We start from the raw sequence: 18,404 nt of genomic DNA, 5'->3' as shown, positions 1-18,404 counted from the left end.
TCTGCATTCTGTCCAGCAAAGCACATAATCTCCTGCTTAATTTTAGGCATCTGAATAACCCCACTGAAGAGAGCAGACTTACCTACATAGCTGGGTCCTGGCCAAAGTACTTAGCCTATGAAGTTATTGAATTCTCAGTGAAGATAAGCTGTCTTGGTTTCAGTGAGATAGATTTTTGGAAATAGGAGAGTATTATATTCCATGAAGCTCTGCTATTCCATTCTTTAGCTATGCCAAATAATGTATGAATGTTCCATCTGAATTTTTTTACTTCACACAAAGTTCATGCATTTAGGAGAGTGTTCAATCTGTTAAATAGTAATAGTTCCAGATAAATATATTCTGTTTTAAAGGACATGAACACCTGAATAAACCAATGTTCAAATGTCTGACATCTAGATATTGGGGATTTACTTAAAATTTACATTCCAAGAATCTTATTCAACTCAATGGAAGCATCTGTACTGATGTTACTGGGCAAAAGTTCCTTTATACATCATGAGAAACCAAAATAAGGTTACTATGTTTTCAGTTGTTATACGGATGTAGCACCTAGTCCAACTACTCTGTTATAAAATAATAATTCTATGTGAAACTGTGACTTGCATGTTTGTATTTAAAACATTTGTTACTAGACTTACAGAAGTTTAAACATTCAGCTTTAAGGACAAAAAAGAAAGACAGTGACTCTATTTCTTAAACTCAGAGTTCAAATTTTAATTGAGACAGGTATCTTTATAGACTATACATTTAGACACTAGAGACATGTGGTGTATGTTGCATATATTTTACTGGTTCTTGTTTGGAGTGGCTTGCTTCTGGATGTTCTGTATAGAAAGTGGACCAAAGTCAAGCAGTTAACTGTACCCTGTAAACACCCTCTTCCCACAACAAAGTGTTTATCTTTTTCCGTAAATATGGAATATCATCCTTTAATGGGTAGGACAAACAATAATCTGCCTGGGTCTATGTTAAATTTCTGGTATCCATTTTAATGTGTCAGGTAATATAGAATTTTATTCCACATGTTAGCTGAGAATCTCTAAGGCATTAGCTGTTATATATACTCAACCACATGGAAATAGACCCTAGAACTGCCATTGGACTGCTATGCATCAGAATGCTTCATGGAAAAGCTATTCTGGATAATATTAAAAGGGTTCTAATGTATTAATATATGGTTTTTTCCCTTCCATCAGGGCTGTTAGTTAGACCTGTGGTACTGAGGTAGCCAGACTACGAAAGTGCAAGAAAAAAAGTGCATGAAAAATATTGCCAATAAATCCAAGTGTTCTCATAAGTGGGATAAATGGAAAAATTTTCTGTATTATGCTTGATATGCCTTTCTCCCTGACCACAGCTGTAGTCCCTTTCCTCTTCTGTCCTCTACTCCTTTCTCCCCTCCCTCAGTACCCTCTGTCATTCAGATGGGTGTGTGGTTAACCCAGCTCCCTCTAGCATTCTGACAATCAAATGGACAAGAGACAATATATGCTGTGTCTGATGCCAAGCTATATGCGTGGTTATTGCCTGACCAGCCTGAGCATACATCAAAGGGGTGGTGACAGACACAATAGGAAGAGGACTGCTGAGCTCCCACTGCAGCTTTTCTGCCAGTGGAGGCATCTTTAGTTTTTCCTGTTAAGCTCAGATAGCATTTGAAATTTTTTCTTTTGCTGGAGTGATTTAGGTGTCTGAAGTGACCCTAAAATTCTGAACTAAGTTAAAAACCTGAGGAGAGAGGATTCCTTGGTGGAGATGATTGCTGTTTTGGAAATTGTTTTAAGTGCATCCCTTGTTCTAACACTTGATGGCTTGAGTTCAGTTTTTGCCAGGTCTTTTATGTACAGATTTGGCTTATAGTTTGGTATTGAGGAATTTTGGAGGTTCTGCTGTTTATATTTGATGAGAAGAAATATAGAGCCAGACAGGCTTTGTGAATTGCTAGCATTTCAGCTCTTTCCCTCTTGCTAGGTCTTGCAGATTGACTGATCCAGCAAAGACTAAGCTTTGGAAGACTCCTCAGGTAACGACTAGGTGCTAAAGGTGCCACTGGACTTTATAGTTCCCTGGATTTGGTCTGAAGGGATGGGCTTGACTCATTTTGGAGAATCATATTTGCTACATTAGCTTTTAAGAAACCAGTCAGGACTGCCAGCTGATACATACTAAAAAATGCTACTGAAAAGACTGTTAGGGCTGATATTAAAGGTTAACTTCCTTTGCCAGTGATCCGAGTAGCACAATCCACAATATCACAAACAACGATGAGTGTTCATTATGCAGATATATATCTCAGATGTGTAAGATACATTAAATTTGTCCTACCTTAACATGCAACTAACTGGATCTGATAACTAGGAAATGGTGATAGAGATTGACTTTGGATAACAAGCTTACAAAGAAAAGCTGACTAGTAGGTGGCATTTTTCTTCATCATTCTTGCATCAAGGAAACTGTATTTGTTTCTCCTCACTGGCCAAGTGAATTGCTTAGGGTCTGCTGGAAAAAACCCATATGCGTGCAAAGGGACTTCATTCCACGCAAATCCGGGACAAAATTATTTTCTGCAAAAGCTTTTCTGTGAAAGATTTCTTCAAAGCCAGCCCTGGACCTAGTCCAGGAGGTCAGCCTGTTCAGGAAAGCAAACCCAAAGAAGAGAGAGTTAAGCACATAACTGGTGCACCATCTCTTGCCCTTTCCGCCCATACATTTGAGTCAGTACTGAATCACTTCTGCTGTGAAGAAAAAAAAAAATCATAAGGAAAGAAAATAACTGCTTTTGCTTTGAGAAGCTCTGGAGATTTAAGTGCCATTTGCTGTTAAAAGCAGACGAGGGAGTGGTGCTCTAAGGACAGACTACAAAGTTTGGTCTAATAAATGTGAACGGATTATACAGGGTTTGATTGTTCTTTCACACCAGTGAAACTCCACGGACTGAAATCAGGCACACTAATTACACAATATACTTCTGTAAACCATTTGTAACTCTGGAGTGGCTGAATTGTAATTTAACCTAAGGCACAATGTGAATGCGCACCTCTGGTCCCTGAGGCATATGTTAACAGTAACACAGCTTGTCATCGTGTGTTTTTAAATTTTTAAATCTAAATAAAATATAACATTGCATGTAATACATACTTTAAATGGCAGATGTGTAATAAACATCTCTATTTATGACAGACTCAGGCAGCAAAACATAATGAGGTGTGGTTCTGGTACAAATTTTGCTTCAGGTTCACTTTGTACTTTTAACCACCCCGGTTAATTACACAGCTAAGATCATGCCCTGGAGAGTTTTAATTTTCTTGTGATTATATAATGGACTCTTACTAATATCATTATTCAAAAAAATAAATAAAAGGCTAGGAATATTTTCAGACAGAACTTAAAGTACGAAGATTTATTTTTAAACCTCTTTTTACTAATTCTGAGTCACAACTAAAAACATTTAAAGATGTTTCTTTGCCTTAGGTAACCGTGCAGCTTTTCCTCCGTGTTTGTACTACTCTCTCTCATATATATGATTTTTGAATGACTGCCATTACCCTAGTTTCTGTAGGCCAGAAATGTCTTCATCTTCATAATGACCCTGGAAGATAGGGAATATTCACATCTGCCTTTTCCTGATAGGGCACAGTGTTTTCATTCTTGCTCAGCTCGGTGGGAGGTAGGCATCCGAACACCTCCAAGGAGCTGGGTGTACGTGGTTTGCCCAAGGTCAGACAGGAACGAACACTTGGCTATGGGAAAGGAGGAATCTCCATTTCCTGAGCTCACAACTGCTGCTATAAGCCCTGGACCCTCCTTTGTACTCCATATATGCACATAGGGAAAATGGACAAAAAGCAATCTAATTATCAAAGAAACAGAACACTTTGGGAGCACGATGACTGTGCACCGTAGGAAACAGGTGCTCATCCTATGGAGTGCAGGCTTTCGTGGCAGACGGGGCAATTTATCAGGCCTGCAGTCTGTTCCCAGCAGCCTTCTTCCCTGGGTACAGCTCTGGAGCGTATAAGGAACGGGCTGTGTGTCAGATGAATTGTTCTGGCAGCAGCCGCAGCTCCCACCCGGCCCCAGCCTTTCCTGATGGCTGCTTGGCTGCTCTCCCATCACATGAGGGTTACATGTCTGGGATGTGACAGGCAAATGACCCCTGGGCAAAATGGCGGCTGGGAGCAGCTGCCATTGCCGGAAGAGTTCGTCCAGCTTGCAGCCAGCTCTCCCTCCTCCCTGTTCCCAAGCTGTCCAGGGGAAGGGAAGGTAGCGAGGCGCAGGCTGGATGATTTTGCTGCTATGGTAGCAGCTTGCTCCCGGCAGCCCTGTTTGCAGGGGCAGCTCAGAAGCAGGGAGCGACTTACCTGTGCAGGCGTGCAGTGAAGCCAGCGCTGCCAGGGAGCCTGGGCACAGCGCTCCTGCACGGTTCTGCTTGCGGAACTGGGGAGAGGCCGCCCCTCCTGCTGCTGCTGCAGTCAGTGATGCAGCATGCCCAGCTGGAAACCATAGGCATCTCTTGATCCGTGTGAAGTTTTGGTTAGAAAGAGTACACATAGCAACTCGTATACTCGGTGCCACTAGAAGGAGACGGGTGTAAGACATAGCAGACGCAGATCTTCAGCTGCTATAAACTGTCATTACTTCACTAGCCAGTCTGTATCTTTCTGCTCCATACTGGTTTCTTTTCCTTCCCCCAGGGTTCATTTTGTTGACAAATTTGTTTTGTCCTAGTCATTCTACAGTGGTTTTAAGGCTTCAGCAGCCAACAAAAGATCTTAAGGATCTTAGTTCTAATGCACATTCCCAAAATATCCACTAATTTGCACAAGAACGCTGATTTTAACACCTTTTGGAATATATACTAAGAATTTACTGTAATGTAAATAATTTACTACATACTTTGTGAAAGTAAGTATAGTGGAAAATTATATTTAGCCACTAATTTCTAAACTGAAACAGCAATATACTTCTCTGGTGTAATATATTTTCCAGTCATGTGCTGAAGAGAAGCATTTTTTTCAGCTGAGCTCACTTAAAGTTCAAAAGATAAATATATCACAATGACAAATTGCAAAATGCTATTCATACATTTAGGTAAAAATCGTTCCCTCATTTGTTTGTATTTCACATAAACTGCATTACTGTTATTCCAAAGAAAATATAGTACAAAATAATTCTGATTAAAAATACAAGTATTGTTAATGGACCAAAGCAGAAATTTATCTTAGCTTGTGGGGAAAAAAATTATAGAAGCTAAGTATACCCTCTTTGGGTGAAATTCATTCCAGCACAAAATGATATCCACTCAGCCCTCTGAACCGCCTAATCCCTGACTCAGGGCCCTACAGGGTGGGACATGAGTGGAATTGTTAGTACAGGGGTTTTTGCATCTGTTCGGTTCTGGGTGGTTGAGAACTTCTCCACATGGGAAAGAGGTCTGAATTTACATCACTGTCAGACTTTCTTAGGACTTGTCCACAATGAGAAGTTGAAAGAAATTTGCCATGCACTCATGGCTCCAAACCCGCAACTGTGAGGACACTCAGCCTGCTGTGAGTGTGAACTGGTTTATTTGATGTGCTGTGAGCTGTCACACTTGCTGTGCATGAAATGTGCCTGTGTAGGGAATGAACATGCAAGAGATCGATGCTGTCCTCTTGCCACTTAAATGCATCCTCTATGTGTGAAGTTACAAGCGAGAATCAAAGGCGTCCACTGGCAGAGCTACTCATTTCATTTTGTCCTGGGAGGAGAGAGGTATTTCTCAGTTAAATCCTCATGAGCTCTATCCATACATTATGACACTGTGAATAAAGACTTTTTGCTTATTTTGGTTAAAGCTTATGATATGTCAAATGGAGCATCAAATCCTGCTTCTCCCCTAGATCACTAACTTACCCTACATGTGTACATTCTCTCTATGGTCTTTAGCAGGTAATGAGCTTTTTGTGTAATGAGTAAGGACTTTCAGCTGCTGCCTTAGTTTCGTCTTCGTGTAGTTGACCGTTGACTAACACGTATGATTCAGGTCGAAGGATCTACATTTAGAACATAAGTAAAAATGAGAAAATGTGACAACAATAAATCTGATCTTCAAAATTATATAGCAATGAAAGGTGAATAAGTAATTTTATTGGTAGAATATATATAATAGAGTAACATGTTGGGATCAGAAGTATTATTTACTACACATACAATGTAGTGCACTGGAGGTCTGTAATTTCACTGCTCACTATTTTTATCACTTTTATGTTATCAGTTCAGAAATCACTTATGGAATTAATATACCCTAATTTCTCTTTCCAAACAATTATATGCACCCTGCCTTGCTTCCAACACATATGCATGTTCTCTCTCTCACACACACACACACAAAGGATTCTATAACAACAGGACCATTATAGAGAATGATCTAAAACATGTGGACTGCAGCCAATATTTAGATATGGTATAGTAAATTCTGGAAGGTATAAAAAGGAAATAACTGAACTCATTGCAGAGAAAAATGAGCCAGTCTTAAGTACTTTTAATCACCGAGTTTCATATAAAAACATATGCAAGATACTGAGCCTAATATTGAAGGGGAAAGGGGATAAGGGAGATAATAAATCCAGTTCCACTGGGATTCGGGATGGTAGCTTTTTTAGCATTTTTATAAGAACCTTTCAAGAGACTAATGAAAACCATTTAAGCAAATATATGTATATGTTTACCAAGAAGCAGGCTCCCTGTGTGACAATTGTGACCTGAGAACTTTGTCACGCAGCCCCACACCTCAATTTGAGCTAAAGGGGTAGTCAATACATTGCTCCTCCTTTCTTCCATGGATTGCTGTTGCACCTGCTTTGCAGGCAGCTCAGTTACTCTGCCCACTCTCTCACTTTGTCCAAAGGGACCGTCAGGAGAGAGAAACAGCCACCGCAGCAGTATCAGAGATGAACAAGAGTGAGCCAGTTCCTTTCCTCTTTCTCAAAATACCCGGCTGTATCTAAGTTTCTGCCAAATCAGTTTTTGCTCAATATCCCAGCACCCTGAGCCGAGATCTACAGCTCACCTCCACAGCTGGGAGGCTGTGCACAGCATCTTCTCTGTGTCTGCCCCTTTGCCATTTCCCTGGGCAGGTACGCTGAGCCTCTGTTGATACGCATAGGCATATGTAGTTGCCCATCACTCTGCATATAGCTATGTTATGTATTTGCATAGAATGCCATGCATGAATTGAAATCTGGCTGTCATTAATCAAGGACTTTAGTAAGCTTGAGTTTTTCACTGAGCTTTTTGCTGAGCTTGGGCTTCAACATTTTCACACTTGCAAACTGCACTTAAAAGAAACCTGACTGCCAGCATCTGTCTGCTAAATAGTCGTTCAGAAGTATAATAAATGCAAAACAACGCTTCCTTGTTTTAGTGCTGGACATGGATGTGGAAGAAGGATAGAGAGAGTTTTTTTAGAAGTGTTAGTCTTAGCAGGGGGTGAAACACCCGTTTCACCAGCCTGGTTCGTAACTGCTTCCTAAAGCACATGGAAACAAGATGGACTGATTCTTCCAACCCTGCTCATTTGAAATAGAACTTTACTCCATCAGAAATCTGCCCGAGTCTTCAGGGTGCGGCTCTGCATAAATAAGGCTTTACTTGTTAGCATTAATAAAAGCAAAACTGCTGGTGAACAAGAATCTCTAGCCATAAACTAAAGAATTAGATCTGCATTAAGGAGTTAAAAGCAAAAACAAATTACAAAGTTTCCATGAGTGACAGGGAAAATTTTGTTTTGAATTAATGAATGTATGAATGAATGATGAAAGGACACTATGACACAACTGGCTCTTCCTCCACACATCTTCAGGTCCACAGCTAGTGAGAACTAATGAGCAGAGGCAGTCCTATGGAGGTGACAGGAACACCAGCTTGCAGAGATGAAGTCTACTGAGTATTTAATACAGAAATACAAAAAGTACCTTTGGGACTGAAAGGACCGTAAGAAAAAACTCATTATGAAGGGTGACAGCCTAGGTGCATAGCTGTTGAGGTGCAGCAGAAGTGTGTTTTGGCCCATGAGGTGGCTATGTTGCATTTTGAGGCTCTTTTTAGGTTGGAGAATTGTTACCAAAATATTCCCACATGGGCTGATTCCATTGCAGCTGCATCAGTGTTAGCAACAATAGGAGCCTTAGTATAAACAGCTTTCGGCTCCAGCAGCCGTTTTCAGCACTGTATCAGTTAACCCTGCTCTGAGGAGGGTTAATTGACACAGTGCTGCAAATGGCTGACGAGATGAAAACTCATATATTATGACTCCCAACATCCCTAACAATTGTGCAGCTGCATTCATATTAGCAATGGTGGGAATTTGGAGGAGGGAAGAAAATTCCCTGGTGCAGACAAGGCCTGAGAGTGAGCCTTAATGTTCTTTTCTGGGTCTTGTTTGTCAGTCGCAGTCATGCTTCCCTAAAGCATTCTCCCAGCCATCTGCAGATTGCTGATTACGAAGCAGCAGCCGCTGTTGGTTCCACCAGTTGGACAAAAAGAAATGAGTGGAAGAGTGTCGATTCACCCTAGCCCATCTGATAGGTACACTCAAGGGTCCTGTGCCTGCTCCTCTCCTTCTCTCTCTTGTGTTCCCAGAGACCAGAGGGAGTCCATTCAAAAGGAACCAGGGAAAACAAAAGTTAAGTTCTCCCGCAAATATAGACAATATTTGCAAAATGTACTTCTCCTGGGAGGACTGGTTTTCTAGAAACAGAGTATCAGGATTTCCAGCTCCTCGAGTATCCATTGTAGCCTTTGACTACATAAATATCTTCGGCTGCTCTGGTTGGCCACAAAAGTGAAATACCCAACCAATATACAACCCTAATAGACAGGGTAGCCTCTAGCACTGGCAGACTAAGACTCTTCCTCTCAGGAGCTCTCTGAGGCAGTGCAGAGTTGTGAGCTTCATCAATAACTGAGGAAATGGGCAGAATTCCCACCCCCGACCAGAGACCTCTTTCAAAGTCAAACCATTGCTGCTCCCCTTGCACTCCATGAGAACTAGGGTGGGGAAAACAGGACCTCCCTTGAGCAGAACGGAGGGGTGCCCGGCCTCTTTGCACTCTCACATACCTGGTGAGCAGGCACTGTAAGGTCTGTGACACACTTATCACACAGATGGCGTTGCAGACCTTCAGGGAAACTTAGCAGCTTGGGGAAGAAGAAAAAGAGTTCTCTCCTTGTGTAATGCACTGCCAGCTGAGACCATCTGAGCTCCCAGACTTCCACAGGTGGGAGTTACAGTTATGTATGGGTTATGTTAGGTTGCTATTGATAGGTGACATCTCCCCATGACAGGGCACAGCATGAGCCTGTTGATTTACACGGTGCAGTTCTTCTGCATCCACAGGCTTTTGAGAAAGGAGGTAGATGAAGAAGTGAGCAAGGGAAGGGGGTTCCTTGTTGCTATTTATGATCTCCAAGGCCTATTTAACCTGTAATTTTACGTCTTTTGAAAAGATACTTTGCTGCAAGCTGGAGTTCTGTATTCTGATGCAAAATAATATTGCTGCTGTTAGACTGCACGATTTAAAAAGATCCCCTCTGGAAACCAAGGCCAGTTAGCCCTCTACAAGCCATCACACTGACTACAGAATAACAAATGGCCTCTTTAGAAGTGTTCTGGGTTAGGTAGCAAAATCTCCATCTTACTTTTCATTCTTTTCTTCTTAATCTTGTAGGAAGTTCCTCTAATTTCTTGGGAAATTTCCTGAGTTTGTAGGCTCATGGAGAGTGGAAACCAGGCCTTAGGTTTATAAATTTCCTCCCCTGTTACGAATGCTTCCAGGAAAGAAATAAAAGCACCGATAATTAATACTTCTGTTGATAGTCCAAAGCTTAAATCTCAGACCAAAGCTGGTAGAAGGTAGGTCATCTCTACTCCAGTCATTTTACAGTATTCTCTTCAATGAATTATACAGTTATATTCACTGATGTTTGCACTGGATGGAGCAATAATCCATACTGTCAGAGGATGGATTGGAACTGTGGAAGGAACAGTTGCCACATCTCTTTTGGGAAGGAATCTGGAACAAAACCAAGAGCTGTTTCTGGCTTCTCAGCTTCCGCCAGCTGCTTGAGGAAGTTGGGCTTTCTGGGTTCTGGATGTTGTGTTGCTTACCTGTGTTAAAGTGCCCTGGATATAAATGACGTAAGAACAAGTTTTTGGATTAGCCTGGACAGCTGCCATCAGGAATATCATACTGGTTTATAATCTAAGATATTTTGGTTAAGGAGGGAACCAAGACAGTTTGAAATAAATGAAGGACCCATAGTTGTTCAGATCTCTTACGTTAATTCTTGTTATGATAGCGAATCTGCAGGCAGACATCCCTGGAAAGACCCAAACTTTGCTGCGCTGGGCACAGCGCAAGCGCCAAGGCCTTTCTTGTCTGGAACAGCTTTCAAACACTGAGTTTGGGAACATTGCTCCCATGGGAAGATTATTTGCTTATGGCTGTATGTAAAAAAAACTTTGGACTATGGTATCGCTACTAGAACTACTGAAGGGAAGACTAATGGAACTATTAATAGCCCATATAGGATGAATCTGTGGAGACAGCAGTTTTGGAGCTACAGGGTTTTACCATGTACCAATTTCTTCCAGAGAAACGGATATGTGAATATGCTTCAAAGAGATTAACGGGTGTTATAAAAGTTGTTTGCTGCTATACCTTAAACTATATACTTTACAATCTCCGCTTGGAATCCTGATCTCATAGAGCAGCTTAATCTTTTGATGTAGAGAAGGGGTGTATGGCCCTGCAGATTCCTTCATGGTGTGATGGGAACTGAATATTTTACAAAGCATAGTTGGGACTATGAGACTTTTCTGATAGCTACAAGTTCTAACAGGTGGACTGTGTCCATCTTCCATAGCTGGTTGCTTTTGGGGATGGGAGGGAAGCAGGCTTTGGGAGGCTCGTGATTGGATTAAGAACACTTTGGGAATATTTTCAGCCTTAAGAAGTGTTCTAGGATTACTCTTTCTTTAGCCCATCTGTCTGCAGTGTACTTTTCCTATTCCACAGAAAATAACTCAGCTGTCTCCTCAGCACAGTCTTTGCTCGTGGATGATTGCATATGTTTGACTGGAGTAACTTCTTGCCTGATTATGTTTATTTGTCTATAGACAGCTAAGAATTTATATATGATTCTATGAATTTATAAGGTATCAAGGTATAAACTGTATGCATTTAGACAGCCAGTGCAAGAAATGTTGCAGCTGTATCTCTGCCTTCTTCAGCATTATATATGACAAAGAAACTTTTCGTTTCCTCCTAAGGGCTCTCTTGTGTTTGTCCACCCCTGAGGAGGGGAGTAGGGATGTGAGGAGACGGTTATAGGGGTGGCTCTCTCTCAGCCAGAGCCCAAGACCTCGAGGGATGCGTGGGGCTGGGGGAAACGCCAAAGCCGCGCACATGGAGCCCAGGTGTGAGCGTTTTCTGTGGGGGACGCACAGACATCGGCGTCCCCCCTGCCCTTTGTGGCCACCTCCTTGTGCCACAGCGAAGGGGCGCCTAGCCACGGGTTGCACGGGAGAGGACCAAACACCAAAAGGAGGGAGAAGGCTGTGTGGGACGCGCCGCTGAAGGACTTTGCGAAGATTTTAAGACCGCAGCCCAGCCCTGCTCGTGGGAACAATGCCGGGGCAGGGCTCTTCGGAAGAGGTCGTTCCCCGCGCCCGTCACCCCGGCGGCAGGAAAGCGCCGGCCCGAAGCTGTTGGGTTACACCACCCGCCTCTTACCCCGGCGGCTGCCGTCCCTGCAGGCGCCGAGCCCGCCGCAGCCCGTCCCGCCGGCGCGGCCCCGCGGTCGCAACGGCAGCGCCTCCCCGGCGGCCGCACCGGCGGCGAAGGGGCCGCCTTTCCCGGCGGCTGCCCGCGGCCGGAGCGCGGGTGGCGCCCGGGCGGGCCCGGCCCAGGGGCGGCCCCGGCCCGGCCAAGCCCGGCCCAGCCCGGCTCGGCCCGGCCCGGCCCGGCCGCCTTTGTTCCGCTCGGCGGCGGGGCGCCCACGTGCAGCGGCGGCGGGGCGGCCCCGCACGGCGGCCGCGGGGTGTGCGTGGGGGTGCCGAGCCCTCCCCTCTCCCCCCACTCCCCGCGGCGCTGGGTGGGGAGCGCGAGCCGGGGCGCCGGGACCCCGGCCTGGCCCTTTAAACCTGCCGCGGCGGCGGGGCCGGTGCGGTGCGGTGCGGCGGGACACGTGAGGCGGCGGCGGCGCGCTCTGCCGCCGCTGCCCCGGCCGCCGCGCTGCTCATGTTTTATCTGGCCGGCCGCCAGCCCCCGGTCGCTGGGTTTTTCGGTTTTTCGCTCTGCCTCCTCCTCCTTTTTTTTTTTCTTTTTTTTGCACAGCCCCCTCCTGGTTTTTCCACCCACGGGTAAAGGTGGTTTTTCTTTTCCTTTTTTTTTTTTTTTTTAAAAAACCCCGCATCCTAGTTGAGTCCGTGGGCAGGACTCGCATAATAATATTTCCAGTCCCAGCAGCTCGCATCACAGACACGAACCCAGGACCGCCCCCCCCCTTTTTTTTTCTTTCCAATCTCCCAAATCGTTTTATTATTATTATTTTTTAAATGATCGCTCTTTTTGCCCGCTGCTCCCGCTGCTGCCGAAATCCCCCGTCTTCCCAGGGTGCATGCTTCTGGCAAGATTGTGCAGTGTTCTCAGTCCATTTTCAGTGTGTCTTATCTTAATTTGTCCTGATCCGATCTAAGCGCGATAGCCACCACTTGCTTTCAATTTGTAGGATTTTTTTTCCCCTTCTTGCTTTGCTCCGACTGCCCTCGGAGTATTTCCCTCTCTCCTTGCATTTCCAGGGTTGCAATTTACTCTGCCTTTTCTTCTTCTTCTTCTTTTTTTTTTTTTTTACCTCCCCTCTTTTGAATTGCTTCATGTTACTAACCATTCCTAAATTGTAAGAGAGATTCATTCCCCCTCCTCTTCCACCACCACCAGCACCACTACCACCATCACCTCCTCCTCCTCCTCCTCCCCTTCTCTTCTCCTTTTTGGCAGCACCAGGACGTCCGGTGTGGTGGTGGCAGCGAGCAGCAAAAGCAGCAAGAGCTCGTTTTGATTCCCCCCCCTTCCAAGGTGCTTTGGAGAGACTGGTTTAAGGCTGAGCGGCAGAAGTCACGATGAGTGCACAAGGTGAGGGACCCGGTCAGCCTTCCACTGCTGCCCAGGAGCAACCTGCAACCGCAGAGCCTCAGAAGAGAGGACGAGGCAGACCCAGGAAGCAACCACAAGTCAGTATCGTATAGATACGTAGAGCCGCAGATCTATAGTATTATAGGCATGTACATGTACGTATTATGCTGCAAGTGAAGGAGTCCTGGAGCCGGGGCGGGGGGCTTTGTTGTGCGCTGCTTCCCGGCGAGGTGGTGCAGAGGCGTAGCGAGGGGCTTCGCCGGGCGCCCCGGCGGGGGGACCCCGGAGCCCCGCGAGCGGCGGGGTGCTGCCTGCCTGTGGCTGAGCCGCAGAGCCTCCTCGGGACTTTCACTATTGTGCAGGGAGCGAGCTGGGGCTTTTCAATGTAAATGGGGAACATGGAGCAGCGCGGCTCCGACCAACCAGCGCTCGCTGGGTCATTTCGAGCTGATTTTGAAATTGCGAAAGCGAGGAGCAGGGAACGGGGCTCTCCTGTCTCCCTCCTCTCTCAGCCCTTGCAATGTCTCAATCTGTGTGTGTGCGCGCCTGTGTGTGTGTGCGTGTGTGCGTGTGTCGGGTCCCACCGGGGGCTGCTGCCGCCTCCGATCTTGACCAGCCCAGCCCCTGACTGCCCCTAGATCCTGGGGTTGGGGGAGAGGAGGGTGTCTCGAAAGTCGCATAGGTTTTTTCGCTTTTCTTTTTTCCTTTTTTTTTTTTCTCCCCCCCACCCCCGGCGTCCCCCCCTTCCCCACCTCCTCCCTCACCCCCGTCATCGCATGCAGAGAGGTGCCCCCGTTGCCGATGGAGGTGGGGGAGGTAGCCGGAGGGGGCTTGCCCTGCATTTGCAACCTTTTGCCTTTGCTCCGGCGCTTTCCCAGGCAGGTCTTGGCGAGGGGGACTGTTCCCGGGTCTCGGCGCGGGGAGCTGAGCCGGGCTCCCTCCCCGCACCCACAGCCTCCTCCCGGGCCCCGAAAGGGACGCGCCGGGCTCTTTATTTTTTGACTTGCACGACCTGAATCCGCGCTAAGGTTGCTACATGCGTGCATTATTTCCACATACCACCCCCCCTCCCCTTCCTCCCCCGAAGTGCCATTGTCGCATCGCCTGGAAAGCCCGAGCCGCGCTCAGCCCCCGCCGCCGGCGAGGCGGCCGCCGAGCCCCCCACGCTTTGCAGCCCCTCCGCGGGCGCCGCCGCGGGGGGATTTTGCCCGCCGATGCAACCGGTCCAGCCCACGGCTTGGCGGGGGCAGCGCGGGGTTGTTCGCAGCGCTTTCCATGCTTCCCTCGGAAGTCACGACTGGGAAGTAGGGCTGCTTATGGAGCTCGTTTTAAAGAGAGCTTCCGCGGGCTTTAAACGTGTTTACTCCATTCATTTAGCATCAGCCCACTACCACGAGAGCCTGCGAGGGGCTCCGAAAACACGGGGGGAGCTGAACAGCAGAGCCCCGAGCCGGGGGAAACCCGGCCGCTTTGCTCCCCCGCCCGATCCTCCCCCCCCCCCATCCCCCCAACGATGTGCTCCTGCAAATTGCACTGAAGGAACTTTTTGGAGAGCCATAAAAGCGGCGCCCCTGGTTTTCCCGCTCTTGCCCTCGGTGACACTTACTTCGCCGCGGCGGCTCAGGGCTCTGCCCCCCGTGCCGCTCTCCCCCCGCGCCTCCGGGCTGCCCTCGCCCAGCCCCAGCAGCCGGCATCAGCCCTGCAACCGCCGGGGCTGCCTTTTTTTTTTTGCCTCCCCCCCCGCCCCCCCCCCCCCCCCCATAGGGTTAGAATGTATGGAAGAGAAAGAAAAGTGCGTCTTCTTAACCGTGTTCAGCCCAGATGTGCAGTGCCTGCGAGGCTCGCCAGTGAGAGCTGGAGCAGTGAGGGAGTCCCCTCTCCAGCCTCCTCTTAATCTACCCGGGAATTAAAAAAGCTGAAGGGGTTTTAAACTGGTTTAAGTTAACAAACTGCATTTAATTAGTTTTACCACATCCTATAATCTGAACGAAATATGTAATATCTAAGACTAGAAGAGTTTTATAGTATTTATGATTCACTGAATAAATATTTGGAATCCGAACTCTTAGTAATTCATACCCATTTTTAAGGACTGGTTATTTGCTCTCAGGCAGAGGAGCTAGTTAAGAAAATTGCTAAAATAATAAGTTTTTCTGTCGAGTCATTTTAGAGTTGGGTTTTTGTTTCGGATATTTTCTTTCATTGAGTTTTTTTGGCTTGCTAGTGCTCTGTTTGAAGAAACTTTTACGTTTGCATTTTAATACAAATCAATTATGTTTAGAATAGGTGTGAATACAATGCCGACTGCAGAACAGAAGAATATCCCCCCAAAATATTTGTGCCCTTGAGAGAGAAAATAGCCTAAGCTTACTTTCCAGTTTTCTAGTAGTTAACTTTTTCCTTAAAACGTTTGTGCTACAAACTGCATGTGATAATTGTATCTTGCTATAATGAAATGCAATTGAAATTAAATGGGTAACTTATTTTTTGAATAATTATTCTTCCATGAGGGAAATCATAGCCATCTTCTTTTAAAACTGTGGGTTCTGCTATAACTTACGTGCTAGAATATGCAAACTTTTGAAAGTTTTTTATGCAATTACAAGGGAAGTTAAACTCTTTTATTGTGCAAAATATAATTTTTTTCTTTACCTCGGGTTGTTTAAGTTTTCATGTTGCATTTTAAATATTGTGTTATTTATACTGTTAATTCATGTTTTGGGTAACTTCCCAGTTATAGTTTATGCTTCAGATCTTCTGGGTTAGTTGTAGCCTCTTGCCACAATAGCATGTTTTCCTGTATTTAGGAACCAACTGGTGAACCATCTCCTAAAAGACCACGAGGAAGACCCAAAGGAAGCAAAAACAAGAGTCCCTCCAAAGCAGCTCAGAAGGTGAGATTATTAAAGAGAGAGAGTTCCTAATGCTGTTTTTTCATCAACGGGTAACAAAAAATCCAGTCATTTAGGCTGTGAACTGAGTGGTTGGAACCCTTTTAATAATGGAAGCTACATAAAGCATGTATTTTGCATTTTTAAGATTAGAATTAACACACTGCATGAAGACCTTAAGTACAGAACCTGTAAGGGCAGTGTGCTCTTTGAATAGCGTACAGATTAGTGAAATAACATAATATGTATGATGTATTTACTGAGATCTCCTGTATCTAGTAAGGAAATCAATATTAAGGACATTATTTTATCAGTTAAGATTTTTGAAGCAGGAAGACTAATTTCTTGCCCACTTACAATCACTGCAGACCAAATCTGTATATTAAAGCTAAGTGTTTTGTCAAACATAGGTTAATTAGAAGTAAATTCAATTCTGTGTTGATGGAAGTAAGTGCATGTATTGAAATTTACAGGTTTAAAATGTGACGGTAAAGTAAACTGTGAGTTACAGTAAAAGCCTACTGTGCCTTGTTTAGTAATCAAAGAGACTTTTACTTGAAGAGCTGTTAGTCTTCTGAACGACTACTTCTGCTTGGTGATGGGAGCAAACTTTTATTCTGGTGCTTCTGAATACATTTAGCTATAGGGGAAGCTCACTGAAGTAACTGCATTTAGTGCATGGAGTTTACATCACAAATACAACATGAAAATGTGAGTTAATTTTATCTGGATTGGGGAAAGCTCAACATTAGAAAACTGTTCTATCAAGGCAAATAATACCTTTCTGTATGAATTACTTTAGTGAAGGCAAATAGTTGTGTATAGGCTTGAAAATAAATACGGGAGTTTTGTTTATGTTGATGGTTACACAGCAGTTAGCACTAATTTACAGGTACTAAATTGGAAACAAAAGCTTACAAAATCTGGTGGTGAACAGTAGTGCTTAAGCGTACCAGTATCTTTTAAGTAGGTCTGTGACAAAATGTATGTGGAAGATATTTGTGGCCTCATCTAATTATGGTTCATTTTTTGATACGCCTATGGTACTGACCATGTGAAGTTTGATAGTGTTCAGTGTTATAGATTACTGCAGCAAATACCAATAAATATTAAATTATTATGGGGTGACTATGGTTTCATGTCTATTTAGTTATAAGCATTTTCAACATTTATTTGAGGGACATTTTCCAACTCTCTTTAAATTTAAAATTGTTTTTTACTTTCTGAGCTGGAAAAAAGCAGTATATTCTGTCAATATGTTCATGTATTAGTAAAAAAAATGCTTAACAGGTTAAGTATTTAAAATATATCAAAGCCACTCTGTGACCTAGTGAGCTTAAAATGTTGATTTTTTTCTTTATATAGTAAAAATGTTCCTCAGATTCACTTTAAAATAGTTTAAATTTCACTCTTCAAAAGGGAGAGAGCAGTTTTTTATTAGTCTAGCAAGTCCAAATGTGAGCTTTAGTATTTTAAATATTACTCTTAGGAGTGTTGGCTTTCCTAGGAGAAATATTTGTAATAAGATTAAATTTTAAGTAATTCATAGAAATGTGTTTTAAAAAGATATTTCTAAAAGAAATATTAACATTATTTCATTTATATGAGTGATTTGAAAATCAGTATAAATGGAAAATAACTTTAAAACATTCATATATATATGTAGGTATATCGAATCAAGAGCTTTCCAGATGATTCTGGTACATATAGTTGGTTTTTTTAATCTAATTTATGAACTGAGCAATTTCATTGTAACGTTTTGATTTTCAGAACGCATCAAGTTACTGCCCTAATTAAAGCAAACCCTGTCGGGTGTTGATAATGTGAAAAATTGACCAAAGACCAGAGGTCTTTTTTATCATTTAAAAAAATCTTTGAGGGTATGTAATTACAAGTCCTGTTTCTTTCTAGGTTTGTAGATAAAATGTATAAATGTTGGATAAATCCTATAAAACATAAAACACCTATAAAGCCTTCCTAGAGGAAAGTCACTGAGATCACATTTCAAATAAATGTTTTAGCGCTTTTTCCAAATTGATAATTAGCCCTCTCTGAAATGGTTCACCTTCTCACCAGGCATCTCAAAGTATCTTTTTATGTAATATTAATTTTGATAGTTTTTCTAACAGTAATATGAATGGAAAGGTTTTGGCACTGTAAGAAAGCTTCATTTGGTGGCGAGGGTATCACCTCTTAAAAGAGTGAGCTATATGTTTGATTTTGTGGTAAACATATTTACACATGCATATGCATACATATATTTATGTAAGGCTTTCTATAGTCTGTCTCAACTCTCAGAAAAAGAGCCGGCTAACTTAGCTGAAGCCCCTCT

At 44.0% G+C, this 18,404-nt stretch overlaps 1 protein-coding gene and 1 long non-coding RNA gene across 5 annotated transcripts in view; one reads left to right on the top strand and one right to left on the bottom strand.

Moving 5' to 3' along the window:
• HMGA2 (high mobility group AT-hook 2) overlaps positions 1 to 18,404 on the top strand; it is a 169,892-nt gene that overhangs the window by 33,991 nt on the left and 117,497 nt on the right. For 2 of the 3 annotated variants that reach the window (XM_075080887.1, XM_075080888.1), the window contains 2 exons: positions 13,047 to 13,279; positions 15,989 to 16,075. In XM_075080887.1, coding sequence (XP_074936988.1) covers positions 13,169 to 13,279; positions 15,989 to 16,075 — 198 coding nt within the window. In that variant the 5' untranslated portion in view covers positions 13,047 to 13,168. Of the gene's footprint in view, positions 1 to 12,587; positions 13,280 to 15,988; positions 16,076 to 18,404 lie in introns of those variants that run through there. The other variant, XM_075080886.1, reaches the window with a different exon arrangement.
• LOC142051620 (uncharacterized) lies at positions 703 to 12,421 on the bottom strand. 2 transcript variants are annotated; one of them, XR_012658560.1, is made up of 5 exons: positions 10,154 to 12,421; positions 9,106 to 10,058; positions 5,899 to 6,038; positions 4,365 to 4,577; positions 703 to 4,008 (listed from the first exon to the last, which is right to left on the bottom strand). It is a non-coding gene; the product is annotated as an uncharacterized LOC142051620 (long non-coding RNA). The 2 variants fall into 2 exon arrangements; XR_012658559.1 differs by having other exon boundaries at positions 9,106 to 12,421.

This window comes from Phalacrocorax aristotelis, chromosome 1, assembly GCF_949628215.1.
Source record: "Phalacrocorax aristotelis chromosome 1, bGulAri2.1, whole genome shotgun sequence".
Lineage (NCBI taxonomy): Eukaryota > Metazoa > Chordata > Aves > Suliformes > Phalacrocoracidae > Phalacrocorax > Phalacrocorax aristotelis.
This window is presented reverse-complemented; position numbering and strand designations above follow the sequence as displayed.